This window comes from Anser anser, assembly GCF_964211835.1.
Source record: "Anser anser genome assembly, contig: HAP1_SCAFFOLD_100, whole genome shotgun sequence".
Lineage (NCBI taxonomy): Eukaryota > Metazoa > Chordata > Aves > Anseriformes > Anatidae > Anser > Anser anser.
In genome coordinates this window covers 240,077-255,685 of record NW_028153617.1, presented here as the reverse complement: position 1 = coordinate 255,685, position 15,609 = coordinate 240,077, and the positions used below count along the sequence as shown (strand labels likewise).

At 37.7% G+C, this 15,609-nt stretch overlaps 1 protein-coding gene and 1 long non-coding RNA gene across 2 annotated transcripts in view; one reads left to right on the top strand and one right to left on the bottom strand.

Moving 5' to 3' along the window:
• The window catches only part of LOC310891811, a 294,710-nt gene that overhangs the window by 174,284 nt on the left and 104,817 nt on the right, over nucleotides 1-15,609 (bottom strand). The window lies entirely within an intron of this gene.
• The window catches only part of LOC310891810 (adhesion G-protein coupled receptor V1-like), a gene marked incomplete at its 3' end in the record, with an annotated part of 33,324 nt that overhangs the window by 2,215 nt on the left and 15,500 nt on the right, over nucleotides 1-15,609 (top strand). Inside the window, exons 3-11 of the mRNA XM_083854040.1 lie at nucleotides 357-437; nucleotides 1,761-1,900; nucleotides 4,288-4,897; nucleotides 5,844-6,059; nucleotides 7,037-7,252; nucleotides 8,451-8,695; nucleotides 8,890-9,071; nucleotides 9,815-10,629; nucleotides 12,055-12,264. Coding sequence (XP_083710166.1) covers nucleotides 357-437; nucleotides 1,761-1,900; nucleotides 4,288-4,897; nucleotides 5,844-6,059; nucleotides 7,037-7,252; nucleotides 8,451-8,695; nucleotides 8,890-9,071; nucleotides 9,815-10,629; nucleotides 12,055-12,264 — 2,715 coding nt within the window. The remainder of the gene's footprint in view (nucleotides 1-356; nucleotides 438-1,760; nucleotides 1,901-4,287; nucleotides 4,898-5,843; nucleotides 6,060-7,036; nucleotides 7,253-8,450; nucleotides 8,696-8,889; nucleotides 9,072-9,814; nucleotides 10,630-12,054; nucleotides 12,265-15,609) is intronic.

Below are 15,609 nucleotides of genomic sequence, written 5' to 3'. Positions count from 1 at the left end.
TTTTTTTCAATTTAGATTCCTCCATGACAAGCCTCAGTTAGGAGTGAGAAAGGGGAAATACAAAATGGGGACACAAAGAGGGAAAGAGAGGAAAGATAAACTATGTGTATGTGTTTTCTTTCATTCTGACTTCCCATTGCTATTTCCAATGTCATAAATTAAGTAAGAGGTGGCATATGTAAATATTTCAGTCTTTATTAGAACTCCTGTACACTTTCAGAAGCAAAGTTGATACCTTCCTAGAGTGCTTCCCTCTTTTTTTCCTGTTGTCCAGAATAGTTTAAATTTCTCTTTGCTTGCGCTCTGATTTATAAATGTATATATGTGTATATATCTGTATGTCTGTCATCTTAAAGTTGCTGAGCTCTTTAGAAATGATGGCAGTGGTAGTGGTGATGGGAACATGGATTTCTTCCTTCCAACTGTCCATCAGCATGGTAAGCATTTTGGATTAATCTTTATTTCTTTATGCTAACTGTAATATCCCTCATGAACTACACTACTGACACAGTTTATCATAGTGTTATTTTGCTTGTGGTTTGAGATATATCATAGAGTCCTGTCAAAACATTCTTTCCCATTTTAAAAAAGGCTTAATTTCAACAACAGTCAATACTAACCGTAATACAGAAAATAACAGCTTCTCTATCTTCAAAGCTGTATTTTTATAGAACACAATGTAGTTATTCCAGAAGTAGTTAGAAAAATTAGCTTTGTTTGTAAATTTTGTAAAATTTTCTGGAGAGCAAAGAGGAGAGAAACTTTTTAAATTTAAGGTAATTTAAAAATTACCTGACTGTGTGTTTTGATACTTTCTTTTGCCACTTGCTTTATGCTTTGATCTCTGCATCTCAAAAATACTCTTAATAAAAAGTGGTGTTAGCTCTTTTTTTTCTAAAAGAATGCTTTGATTATTTTTCATTTTTGAAGTCTATTTTTGTCACAACATACAGAAAACAAAGATAATTTAATCTTGAGAAAATTAAAAACATACAATATGCAGAAATAAGATGAAAACAAAAGCACCTACTATGAGGGAAACGCTAATGATGGCGGATTTTGAATTAAACCCTAGAGACCTGAAAATATTGTGTTAGCACCCATTATCGAAATCAAATAATTTATTCCACAGTGACAGCCTGATTTTCTGTTTTATTTGAAAATACAAAGGAGTTCAGTTTGAACCTGAGAGTAAGTCTGTGGTTTAACCACTTTTTGGAACTTCCTGGGAAGTGTTGTTTCCTCTTCTGTGTTTCCAGATTTTTTTTAAAATGCCAGGCTCTTTCTCTTTCTAAGCAGCAAGTTATCTCACACAAGATGATCATTACAGTAGTAGAATTTCCTGGACTAGCTTTTTCTTTGTTCCAGCTTCAGTTAAAATAGTACCTGCTTTTGTCCTGTCTGCACTGCTTACACTGTGTTTTACCACGTAACTCTCCCCTACCCTAAATTCTAGTTCATTTTCCTTAATTAGACAAGTAATTTTATTTTTGATCCTCTCTTAAAATATTTGCATTTTATATGTTGCTTTGGAGTGTTGTTCCATAGAAGGGCTGCCAGGACTGCATTATTGAAAGTGAGTTCCTTATCCATGTGGATAATTATTCCACATTTAAAACAAAAAAAAAACACACCACAAAATGCAAAACAGCAGAAATATTCCAGTTATGCTTTTCTGTGTGCTTTTTGTAACAAACTTCCTTAGCTTTTAAGAAAAGATGGTATAAAAAAATAACTCATTTTGGCACTTGCACTTACAGCCAGCTTGGGAATTGCATCCCACATCGTTGTGACTATTGAGGCTTCTGATGATGCTCATGGCGTCTTTGAGTTCAGTACTGAGTCACTCTCGGTAAATGGAACTGAGCCTGAAGATGGAGATAGCAATATTATGTTGCAGGTTAGAAAGTTTTGGGTCTCATATTGCTATGCAATCCTCTTTTATGTCTATTTTACAGAGCATTCTGCAATATTTTTATAATAGGTCTACAGCATTTTAACTTAACTTTATCATGTACATTTGTCTTGACATTTTATACTTCACTTTCTAAAGTGTATCTTTCAGCTTAAAACTAAAATGTTTTATATAAGTTTAAATTTACTTCTACTTGTTTACATTTGAGGTATGAATATTTTAAAGTAAGTGCTGATGACACAACAAATACAGCAAAGCTAAGATGATAAAGATTACACTGTTTTTAAAATTAGTTTATTTTTAACTCATCATGTCAATGACTTTGCACTGTATATAATGGAGGGGCTGGATTGTGTGCAGCTTGCAGTTGGCAATGACATGCTTAAGATCCTCCGGGTAAGGATTAAGGGACATGGAAATAAGTTATAACAATAAGATGAAGTTGTTGTGGGAGTCTGCTATAGACCACCCAGCCAGGAGGACAACATTGCCAAATTATTCTATAATGAACTAAGGGATATCTCTAGGTCATCTGCCCTTGTCCCTGTGGGTGACTTCAACTTCCCAGATGTTAGCTGGGAATACCATACAGCCAATACAAACAGGTACTGGAAATTCCTGAGGCACGTTAACAATAACTTGTTGGTACAGTTACTCTGGAAGCTGACTAAGAAAGGTGCCCTCCAGATTTGTTGCTTGTAAACAGTGAGGGTCTTGTGGGTGAAGTGGTGATTGGAGGCTGTCCTGGCCATAGTGACCATGAGATGGCTGAGTTTAAAATCTTTGGTAATAGGAGGAAAACTGCCAGCAAAAGTTCAGCCCTAGCTATGGAGACAGCAGACTTCAGACTACTCAGTGAACTAGTTTGTGAGGTCCCCTTGGAACCTGCTTTTGAAGGTATTGGAGTCCATCAGTGCTGGTTAGTTAAGTAACACCTCTTAAGAGCACAGGAACAGGCAATTCCAAAGAGTCAGAAGTTGAGCAAGCTGGGCAGAAGGCCAGCTTGGCTGAGCAGGGATCTTATTCTAGAATTTAGGCGAAAAAGGAAAATCTGTGGGCATTGGAAGCAAGGTCAGTTGAACAAGGACTACAGAGGTGATGTTCACTCAGAGTTGAAGCTGGCCAGTACTGTGGGGACAACAAAAAGTGCTTTTTTTAAAGTATGCTAACAGCAAAAGGAGGAGCAGAGAAAACATTGATCCATTACTTGTTGAGGTTGGTAACCTCACAAATAAGTACGCCAATAAAGCAGAGGTTAATGCCTTCTTTGCCTCTGTCTTTAACACCAATGATGGGCTCGGGGACACCCAAAGCTCTGAATTTCAGGACTGTGATGATGATAAACTCCCAGCCAACTTTGAACTTGTGCAGGATTTGCTGCTCCAGCTGGATGCATATAAGTCTATGGGGTCCAGTGGGATTAATCCCAAAGTACAGAAAGAGCTGGCTGATGTCATTGCAAGACCTCTCTCAATAATTTTTCAATAGTCTTGGAGTCTGGAGAGGTCACAGTTGACTGGAATTAAGTTAAACGAGGAAGTGCTGGATTCTGCACCTGGCAAGGGGCAATGCTGGCTGTACGGACAGGCCTGGGGACAAGAGGCTGAAGAGCAGCCCCATGGAAAGGGATCTGGGGGTTTTGCTTGACAGCAAGAGAAATATGAACCAGCAGTGTGCCTTAGCAGCCAAAATGGTCAACTGTGTTCTGGAGCATAAGGCACAGCAATGCTGGATGGTCAAGGGAAGGGATTGTCCTGCTCTGCTCTGTGCTGGCGAAGCCTCACCTCTAGCACTGTGTGTGCTACAATATATGAAGGACATAAACTATTAGAGAGCATCCAAAGGAGGGCTACTATGGTGGTGAAGGGTCTAGAGGGCAAGAAGTATGAGGAGCGGCTGAGGTCCCTGGGTTTGTTCAGCCCAGAGCAGAGCAGGCCGAGGGCAGGCCTCATGGCGGCCTGCAGCTCCCTCACGAGGGGAGCGGAGGGGCAGGCGCTGAGCTCTGCTCTCTGGGGACAGCGACAGGACCCGAGGGAACGGCATGGGGCTGGGACAGGGGAGGGTCAGGCTGGGGGTTAGGGAAAGGTTCTGCACCCAGAGGTGGTCGGGCACTGGGACAGGCTCCCCAGGGACATGGTCACAGCACTGAGCTGCCAGAGTTCAAGAAGCATTTGGACTACTCTGTCAGACATGCGATTTGATTTTGGGTGGTCCTGTGTGGAGTCAGGTGTTGGACCTGATAATCCCTGTGGATCTTTTGTAACTCAGGATATTCTGTGATTCTGTGACTTTGCTGTATGCCATTTTACACTTTTATGTTCTTCTTTCTTATAGTACAAAGAAATACATAAATCTTTGTGTTTTCCACTTAGGTTGTGAGAACTCATGGGGCCCTGTCTGAGGTGACTCTGTATTGGGTCATAGTCTGTGATCTTACAGAAGACCTGGTCTCTGCATATGGGAATGTAACATTTGATGTTGGCCAAGTGAGAGCAAATATTACCATACAAGTTTCTCCTGACAACGTGCCTGAACTGGATCAGGTGTTTTCAGTTTTGATCATCAATGTGTCCAGTGGTCGTCTTGGAAATCACACTAATGCAACATTAACAGTTTTAGCTAATGATGATCCATATGGACTGTTCATCTTTTCTGAGAGAAACAGACCAATAAAAGTTGAGGAAGAAACAAAAAATATCTCCCTGACAATAGTAAGGCTTGGTGGTCTTCTTGGTACAGTAGTGGTTACATACAGAACTTTAGGTGATGATGAAAAGTCACCCTTTCTTCCACCTGATGTTGTTAGAGCAATACAAGGAGAAGATTATATACCCATTACTGGTTATGTGATCTTCGCAGCCAATGAAAGCGAAGCCACAATATCTTTGCCTATTTTGGATGATTATGATCCTGAGAGGTCAGAATCTGTTTTTGTGGAGCTAAACAATACTGTTTTGATCGACAAAGTACAGGATCGGCCAAGTAAGTGTCTTTCATATGTAAACCCAAAGCTTAAATATGTAGGCTAATATTTATATTTAATAGGATAAAATGCAGCAATTGAAATTACAGTAAAATTTTACCTCTGCCTAACTCTGTATAGTTAAGAATCCTGTAAGTTATATGTCAGAGTATCTCACATTAAGTATGAAGATTCTGTGTGTCAGCATATATTTCCTTTACCACAAAATTTTGTCAGGGGTGGACATTTCTTTCTCCCTTCTGCATCTGCTTTATCCCAGGTGTTTTAGGCCAACTGTATTACTGTATTGGTTTTGTGTGCTAATACCTGCTCACCTGTTGTTTCTGTAAAGCACAATGATAGGAAATAAGCTAGTTGCACTTACTGAAAGCGAAAAAAGCCTTTTAAACATTAAGTGGTGTAGAATTGCAGCTTCATGCTGGCTTTTTAGCGTAGAGGATGTTTGCCCGATCAGATAAATTCAGGTCATTACAGCCTTATTTATGCTTAAGAGCTTCTTGGCATGCCTAATTTCCCTTCCCTCTCCCCCATGACTCTCCCACATTAATCTTGATTTTTAAGGGAAACACTACAAAAAATTCTACTGGGAAACTGAAAGGTTACTTATAGTTCATCATTGCTAGTGTAAAATTCTATTGTCCTATGGACAAATAAATAAGTAATTTTGCTAGTACCTCACCTCTTCAAAGAACTGGTGTTTTGTATGCTCCACAGCAGGGTAGAATAATAAGTTAGTAAGAATGTGGATTTTCTGACATAATATAATTCAAACATCAAAAATATGCTTGTGCAGTTTGTAGTTATATTTTGTCCAAATCTAAAATGAAAATTTTATTGAAAGCTAGTAGTGGCCATCCACTAAACTCAGGTGTATGTATATGAACAGTATAGCCATATATAGGAGGCATTTCAGGCTTGCTCTAAGAGGTTTTTTTCATATTTCAGTTGTAAATTCTCCTCGTCTTGGATCAGTGGGTGAGACTATAGCTCATGTAATTATCAATGCCAATGATGATGCTTTTGGAACACTTCAGCTTTCAGCTTCAGCTGTGCGAGTTGCTGAAAATTATGTTGGACCAATCATTAACGTGACCAGAACTGGGGGAATTTTTGCAGATGTTTCTGTGAAATTCAAAGCTATGCCAATAACTGCAACAGCTGGTAAGAAATCAAAATAGCAGAAATACACATTCTGTGTTAAACCAGAAAGAGCATACTGTATGCTTCGAGTAACCAAAGCAAGCAAGTGTGTATTGAATGCAGTCTAGTAAAACAAGTAGAAAAAATACCAAAGTGTGAGATACTTACTGAGTGTACTTAGGAGACAGGAATTCAGGTCCTATAGAAGAGACCTTACATCAAATTTAAAAAAACTCAGAGATATCATCACTGAAGAATCTAGCAAGAAAACTAAGGAAAGGAATTGGCTGTTTGTTTCCCTGGTGGCCACTCACTTTCTCAAAAAAATAAAATAAAATAAAAAATCCTGTAGTAGTATATATAGCTAGTACTTAGTCCTTTGTACATATTTCAACCTACCATACATGGCTTATTTGAGTTTCTTGGAGGGAAATTGAGAGCTGGTGACTCCTCTGTGAAACAGACAAATGTTAAGCACAATTCAAGAAGACTTTTACTTTGCAAATGAAAGGTAAAGCTCTCAGGTGATCCCTGAAAAGCTCCACGAGGGAAGGAGTGACCTTATGTCCTTTAGTAAAATCTCCTTTGAAAAAGGTACTTCTGTTTCATTTTATCTCTTGGAAAGCCAGACAACTATCAGAAATCAAATATAGAAATGTCACAGTTGTGTGATCTTCTCAATGGAAGATAATAATGGACCTTTTGTAATTGCTTCTTGGACTGACAGTGTAAACTCTGTTTTGGCCAAGATGAGATTTATTTTCATCCATCCAGATATCTAAAAGGCACTAGGAAATAAACAATTGTATTTTCTGGGTATGAAGATAAAGAAAAAAAAAACACAAAAAAACACACCAACATATGAACACAAGGGAATGCAAAAAGAACAGATAAATATTAGTGCTGATAAACATTAGTGATGTTTCATAATGAACCAGAATGCCTTAATATTCTTCTGTGTTTTGATTGTTTTGTTATTTTTTCATGTACAAATCTAGGTGAGGACTACAGTGTAGCCTCATCAGATGTTGTCTTACTAGAAGGAGAAACAAGTAAAGCTGTGCCAATTTATATAATTAATGATATCAATCCTGAAGTTGAGGAGTCCTTTTATGTTCAGCTGCTGAATCAAACGACAGGAGGAGCCTTGCTTGGATCTTTGACGAGGGCAGTCATAACCATTGAGGCTTCTGATGACCCGTTTGGATCCTTTGGTAAATGAGTCTTATTTGCATATTTTCTCTTGTCCAGTAGCAATCTGCTGATTTGTGGGTGAGTTATTACTGGGCAATGGAATAAAAATTTTCAGAATACAAAAAGGGAAGTCTGGATGAACACAGTAAAGGACAAAATAAGATAAACTAAATTAAAACGTGTAAGTAAGGGCAAATGGTGCCCTTATATAGCGAAATTGAAGCATTCAGTCAACTTATATATCAAGATTTTGTGAGACGAAGGTGGATTTTGGAGTCTCCTAATGGGGATGGATTTTAATTTAATTTGTATTTTTTTATCTATTCTAAATGTTGCATTTCTGCAATAGCTTGAAGCTTAAGTTTACATGCCAAAACCTGTTTAGATAGTGCAGTGTCATTGTTTTACAAAATAATCAGGCAAAGCAGGTTTAAATATCTGGGGAAATTGGAAAGTACAAATATGACTTAAATTGCATTCTTGTATGTTCTGGTTGTTAGTTATTGTAGTTTTTCTTCTTTCTATCATTATCAGTAAAATGGATTGTGGACACTTTCCAAAAATAGTTTCATTACACAGGTTTTGAGAAAAAAATGGTAATTTCAAAAATTTAATGACATTTTAGAAATTTATCTTTTCTATTTATTTTTTCTATTTCAGTATTTCTGGTGTATGTTTTCCAGCCATTTTATTTGACTTACTCTTTCTCCCTTTAGTACCCTACTTTATTTCAGTTATTCCATTTTATCAGCAAAATGTAAAGGAAATTGACAAAAGTAAATAATTCCACATGGATAATTCATTAACTTCATTCTTAACAACTAAAGATTTTATACAAGAAAGACTTATATTTGAAACAATTTAGATGGAATATGTTGACACATTTTTTCCATACGTGACATAAAAAATGATAAAAAATTTCCTCACTGGGAAAAATTACCTTCTGACCGTCTTCTAAAAACTTAGATCATGGCTAGCCTTGAACAATGGATACGTTGGAATAAACTCTTGGGTGGGGGCTGAATTTTCATGCCAATTTTATTTGCAGATAAAATGATACTGAAAGTTCAATTTGAAGTTTAAACCTGATTAACATTTTTTTAATTGTGCAAATGAATGCAATCAAGTGAAATAAAATATATAATTCAGTAACTAGGATGGTGTTTTTATTTTAAATATTACTGTTAATGAAATACACCTCTTTGTGCTGCACTTCAGTGTTCCAGATGACCGAATTTACTGTGGAGGAGCCTGAATCTGGATCAGTACCCATAAATCTGCCAGTAATCCGCAATGCTGGGACACTTGGTAACGTTACTGTTGAGTGGGTTGCTACCATTGGTGGACACCCTGCTGATGAGGACTTGCAGGTTGCCTCAGGCAATATTACTTTTGCCCCTGGGGAAGCCTTTCAGATGCTACTATTGGAAATCCTGGCTGATGATGTTCCAGAAATAGAAGAAGTAAGTCAAGCACTTACATCTTCCTTGAAGATGGTATTAATTTTGACTTGTTCTAGAAATATGTATGATGGAAAACAAGAAATGTTCCGGCAGGAAGGTGCTATAATTTCATGTTATACTTTGCTTGTAATTATTGTTAGAAAAACCACAAATTGTCTAGCTGCATTACTTCTTTTTCTTTTCTTCTCTTTGAGATTGTCCGTGTAGAATTAACTCAGGCCTCCAATGGTGGTGCTATTGGGTTAGATGGCGTGGCAAGTATTATAATACCTGCCAATGATAATCCTTATGGCACAGTTTTCTTTCATCAATCCTTATATCGAGTTCAGGAGCCACTAGAAAGAAATTTGCTGGCAAACATAACAGTCAGGCGAAGGTTTGTATAATGTTTGCTTTATTTGTAATTACTATTTATTCTTCACTTTTGTTTTCACTATAATGTCAAATTTCATGCTCCTCTCATAAAAATATGTGCATCAATTCTTTGATCTGCCATCTCAATGTATTTTCATTTCAAACACATTGTTTTTGAAGTAGATGTCTGTGTATTACATAAATTACTTAAACGTAGTATACATTGAAATGCACAATGTAAACTCAGCGTACACAGTGTACTATTCATTTTGTCCGTTTAATCATCAAATCATTTAAACCTGCATGGTAGCCTGTTCCTGTGATTTGAACAGGAGGACAAAATGGCCAGCCCTTACAGGATGAAAATAAGAGAAGGAAAACAGGTTTTATGCATGTGATCCTAGAGGAAGGATGATAAGTCTGGGTGTCACCGGCTTTTTCTTCCTTGCAAGTAAGGAGAGCTGCCAAGTCCTGAAGAAGACTAAGTTAACTCCTAGAACCAAATGTTTACAAATATGCATTCTTAACAGACTACTACCTAAGCTATAAATAATCAAACTTGCTATCCACAAAAAAATAAGATAACTCAGTTATTCTGGTACTAGTTTCAAAGGGAATGCATTTTGATGTGTTATTTGGAATTTTTCAGCAATTCAGAAAGGGTCAGTTGATTTTGTTCACTTCTATTATTAACCCAGAAACATGTAGAATATTAGACATCCTTTGTCAACTAACAGAACTTTATTTTATTATAATGTCTTTTAGTGAGGGAAGATTTGGTCAGCTGCAGATTTTCTACAGCACTTCTGAGACTGACGTTGTAGCTCTTGCTGTGGAGCAAGGTCAGGATATCCTGGCCTACTACGAGCCTCCTGTACAAGGAATTCCTGACAAACCATCCAAGACCAGAGTGAATGTGTCAGCAGCAAGTGACCCTGTGTATTCCTGTGCAGCTCAGTGCCTAAAAGAACAAGCATGTTCAGCCTTTACATTTTCCAGTGCCTCAGGGATTCCTCTCTGCCTTTGGCTGACGTCAGATATCAGCCCATTAACTAACAACACTTCAGGGTTCCGGACCTACAAGAAAAACGTTACCAGTGCATTCGCCCTCTTCAGCACACAAGCCATCGCTGGCAGTGATTATGAACCTGTTACAAGACAGTGGGCCATAATGCAGGAAGGGGAAGAGTTTGCAAATCTAACAGTTACCATACTGCCTGACAGCCTGCCAGAACTGGATGAGAGATTCACTATAACCCTTTTGAAAGCAGAACTGATGAACGTCTCAGCCAGCTCAAAAAACCAACCAACCATAGGACAGCCAAATACCTCCACAGTTATCATAAGGATGAATGGAGACGCATTTGGAGTGTTTAAGATCTACAGTGTAAGTCCCAATGCAACAGAGAAAGGTCTGTATGTTGAAGTAGAGGAACGTCCTCAGACCAACGTGCAGCTAATGATACACAGAACAGAAGGCAGCCTGGGACAAGTGACAGTGGAATGGCGTGTCATTGGTGGGACTGCTACTCCAAACTTGGATTTTATAGGTGTCGGTGAGACTCTGGTGTTTGCTGAAGGTGAGACAAGCTCTCGTTTTGGCTTCTGTTTTGTAAAACTAAGAAAAAGAAAAAAGAACGTGACAAGTACACGATACTGTGGATGTTTTGACAACTGATATCTTCTTCTTAGGCTAAATTTTCCTGAATGCTAAGGATACACGTGCAAAAGAGTATGGTTGTTCATTAGCATGTAGCATTATCTTGCAGAACACACACAGTGGTAGCAAAGCACAATGAAATATCTAAGCACAATAAATACCTAAGGGTTTTTATTAAAGAAATATTGCAGTATAAATATTGCACTCTAAAGATTTCCTTTACCACATAAGTAAGGATTAATAAAGTCGAAGATAGTTGTTACAGCAAGGATAATGGAAATGAGAATCAGGCCTAAGTGGTCTTTTGTTAGCCCTCGGTCACTACAGTACTAATTTTTCATGACATCTCTTTAAATTCTGAGATCATATTGTAACATAACAAAACATATTTAAACGTAACATAACAGAACATATTTAAAAGAATTGCAAACAGGACAAACAAGTCCCTCTCAGACATTACTTAAGTACCATGCAGCATGCTGTATTTTATGCTGTATTTTATTTTTTCAAAGTCTGAGTTAATCGAACTGATATTTTGAAAGCAATTTCCAGGTGCGTAGTAAAGATTCTAGTGTGCTAGCTTGATAAATCATCTGAATAGTAAGGCATGGCTGCTGGCAATGATTGTGAGGCTGACATGTAATTACATTACCCGTTATAAGTTTAGTAAAAACTGATTTTGAAGTATTTTGAAAGACAATCTAGCAGGAAATACATATGTATTCTGTAAATTGATATTCTAATGATCATAAAACACAGCTGGGTTATGCACACGCACTGAACAACAGGATTGTGTTGTAAATTTTAATGGATATATAGCGACTAGAGATTAACGGTGTTTGCTGCTTACATTATTATTCTTTGATAGTCCCAAAGGCAAGGAACTAACAAAATGTCATCCCATTTCAATGCATTCCCTGGCTCAGTAAATGTACTCATATTGAATGTACACCCTTGTGTAAATGGTTCATCGGAGAGCTTAGCACCTGGCAATTTATTTTTTTTTCAAGAATGATATTCCCCTTTTCTAAGTTAAATTTTAAAGTCATAGAATTTGTAATGAAAATAAAGAATTCTAGGCACTCCGAAATAATTCCTATATAATTAATTTCTACATAGTATATTTAATGATGTGATCGTTTTATTGGCTTAATGTGACTGATCAATAGTAATTAGATAAAATTTCATAATGACATTCACTGACTTCCAGAAAGGTAAATAAGTTTGTTTCATGCAATTTTAATATATTTTATGTATTTAATTATTTTCAAAATGAGATGATTGAGTCTTTTTACAAGGTGGTTTCCAAGTGGACACACGGTTGTATACGTTCTTCTCCTTGTAGGTGAAACAAAGAAGATGGTCACGCTGCCCATTATAGATGATCCAGAGCCAGAGGATGATGAAAGTATTGAAATCAGCCTGGTCCATACTGAAGGAGGGAGTCGAATTTTGCCCAGTTTTGACACTGTCACAGTGATTATTCTGGCAAGTGACAATGTGGCAGGAATTATAAGCTTCCATACAGCCTCAAGATCTGTTATTGGTTGTGAAGGTGTGTTCTTTGTGTTGACCACGCTCAAATTTTAATGCCAGTTTCCATCTTTGTGCTTTCAGTTGATAATGACTCACAATGATTGTGTTTCACTGTTCAGAGAACACCAGCAAGAAGTGAATATCCACATACCTGACATGTACTTTGAACTCTTGCAAGCATTCATAGAATCACAGAATGCTTAAGGTTGGAAGGGGCCTCTGGAGGTCATCTGGTCCTTTCCCCCTCAAGCAGGGCCACCTAGAGCAGGTTGCTCAGGACCATGTCCAGGCTTTTGAGTATCTCCAAGGAGGGAGACCCCACAATCTCTCTGGGCAACCTGTGCCAGTGCTCCCACACAGCACAAAAGTGCTGTCTGATATTCAGAGGGAACCTCTTGTGCTCCAGTTTGTGCCCGCTGCCTCTTGTCCTGTCCCTGGGCACCACTGACACGAGCCTGGCTCTGTCCTGTTCCACCCTCCCTTCAGGTATTGAAGGACACTGATGAGATCCCCCTGAGCCTCCCCTTCTCCAGGCTGAGCAGTCTCAGCTCTCACAGCCTCTCTTCCCTTCCCTTGATCACCTCGGTGTCCCTCTGTTGGAGTCTTCCCAGTACGTTTAGGTCTGTCTTGCACTGGGGAGCCCAGAGCTGGACCCAGTGCTCCAGGTGCAGCCTCACCAGTGCAGAGTAGAGGGGAAGGATAGCTCTCTCAGCCTGCTAGGGATACTTGGCCTAATTCAGCCCAGAATGCCATCAGCCTTCTTAGTAACAAGGCATGTTGCTGGCTCCTGCCCAGTGCAGTGTCCAGCAGGACCCCAAGCCCTTTCTGTCAAGCTGCTCTCCATCAGGGTGCACGCCCTGGTGCCTGGGGCTGCTCCCCGCCAGGGGCAGGACTCTGCCCTTCTCTTTGTTGGCCTGCACGAGGCTCCTGCCAGCCCGCTTCATGACTGCCAACATACACACACCTAATAGTCATAAGCAAATCAGATCTATCAGCGACTTACAAAGAATTTAAAATATTCTAGAAAACATTCCTGCAGAAACACTAGGGTAACATCTTCCCTTTGTCTGTCCCATGAACCTGATGTTTTTTTATGGCAGATGATTTGGGAAGTAGCAATTATAAGAGAAAGCAAACATTTGAGAAAGAACAATAATAATTTGGTATGTACTAAACATTTCTACTATTGTTTTAAAGAATACACGGCATGTTTCATCTACAGTTTGATGCAGTTTTGCATAGGATGATAATAGTACTGGTGGTGATTGCTTTAGGTGGCCTTTGATGGAATCTCAGTGTATTGCAGTATCACGTTTCTCTGATGTTTGAACTGATGGGCAGGGAAAGTTCACAAAACAGGAACTTGTCCCCTAATGTGTGCACTACATTTTCTGTTTGAAGAAAAATGGCTTTCTCAACCAAAGGTTTTTTGTTTTGTTTTCCCAACATGAAAGGGCATCATAACCTTTGGTTTTTTATCTAGGTATGGTTTGTGTTAATTCTGTGCCAAGCCAGATGTGATATGATTAGCTAAGAAGAGCTGTTAATGAGCACAAGGAATTAATACAAACTGTCTCAGTCCCAAAGTCCCTGAATACTTTCAACTGGTTAAATGTTATTCATAGCATGCTACCAAATGCTGGCTGCTTGAAACTGAAGTACTTGGCTATAGTTCTATTATTATATATAGTTATTATTATATTATTTTTCCAGGTTGTGAAAAGAAATAGTTCATTGCCTTCCAGCCAGAAACAAAACAAGTGAACTAAGTGTCTTTGATTAAAAAAAAAAGAGAGAGAAAAAGGGAGAAATAGAGAAAGAGCAAAAGAGCTAAGGCATTTAGATTATTTTAGTTTGTCAAAATATTTTTTTCATTCGAAAGCAAAATTTACCAGACATAAATCCAAATATCATTACTTTTACAGTTATTGTGTTATTGAAAATTTTCTGTTAAGTGAATACATTTTGTTTTCACAATGTGCATGTTATTTTTTACCTTATTGAGGATAAGTGTAGTATTTTTTTATTGGACAGGGGTCTGCGACAGTTGTGTAACTGTATTACAAGAAAATGCACTGCAGTAGCTTAAAGTAATGAGGAAGAGGAGAGCGGCTGATGCTCCCTTCTTCACAGCGATAAATACCCACCTCTTTGTTTCTCTATGTAAGAGATGCATCACTTATTAAGTCACAATGTAGAAATGTAAAAGTATGGATAAGGATTAAATATTAAAAAAAATATTGAATTTAGCCTAATAACACTTTCAATCTTCAGAAATCAATTAGTGTTCATATTAGCATTTCTTCTGGATAGGAATACCAAAAAAATCTTGGTAAAGCTGGTAGGAAACATGGATCAGTAAATAACTACTTGGAATCTGTAATAATGACTTCAAGTTTCTTCTCAGTGTTTGGATTATAGTGGAACAGCTTTCTATATCATAAAGCATTTTTCCCAGTCTTCAATGAAAATTCATTATAACTTATAGAGATATATTGAAATAAGCTTTGCCTTATTTGTGTGTATGTGTGTTTTCCCAATGGTACTAAACCATTGAAACCACTTTTCTTTTAAATCTTTATTTCTTTGTAATGGATATGCAAAATTCTCAAATAGAACATAGTGGATTGCAGTGCAGTGTTAAACACTGTAATGATTTAGCCTCAGAGGAACCTGTAAATTGGGAGTCTACCATCCAGATATTTGACTGTAGAAGTGGAATCCTTGTGATATCAATAAATTTTGAATTCCTTAATTTTCTTAGAAGCAACATGGACCAACTTAAGCCAAAGATGTCGACATCAATGTCGACATCAATGTTGACATCTCTGAGACTTAACTGAAGTTTGAAATGTTGGGGCTGAATAGCACATTTATGTATTTGAAAATGGGTGTATACAGTTTTTGTATTACTTCTTTACAATATTAAATTTTATTTAAGTATATTAAGGGCTCTTGAAGTTAAGAATTCCTTTCTCTTTCATTGGTAGCCAATATACATGCATATCTCTGACTCTTCCTTACAAAAAATAAATGTAACTAGAAAATTTTCAGATTTTTCTTGCCAGTTTTAGCTGTACAATGCTGTACAATTCTGTAAGGTAATACAGTAGAATAGCAAGACAGCATCCTAAGTTGCTGCTCTCTAAATTGCATAATCAAAGGGACTAGTTGGGCAGCATAATGTTATTATAACATTATCTTATGTTTTGTTAATTCTTCAATAAGCAAAAGAAATCTCATGTATTGTTTTCAAAAATCTCAGAATTGTAGATTTCTGCATATTTCATGTCTCTGAAAGCCAATGCAGGACAAAATGTGCTGTTGAACTTAAATTCTGTGGACCTGAAAAATGCATATGAAA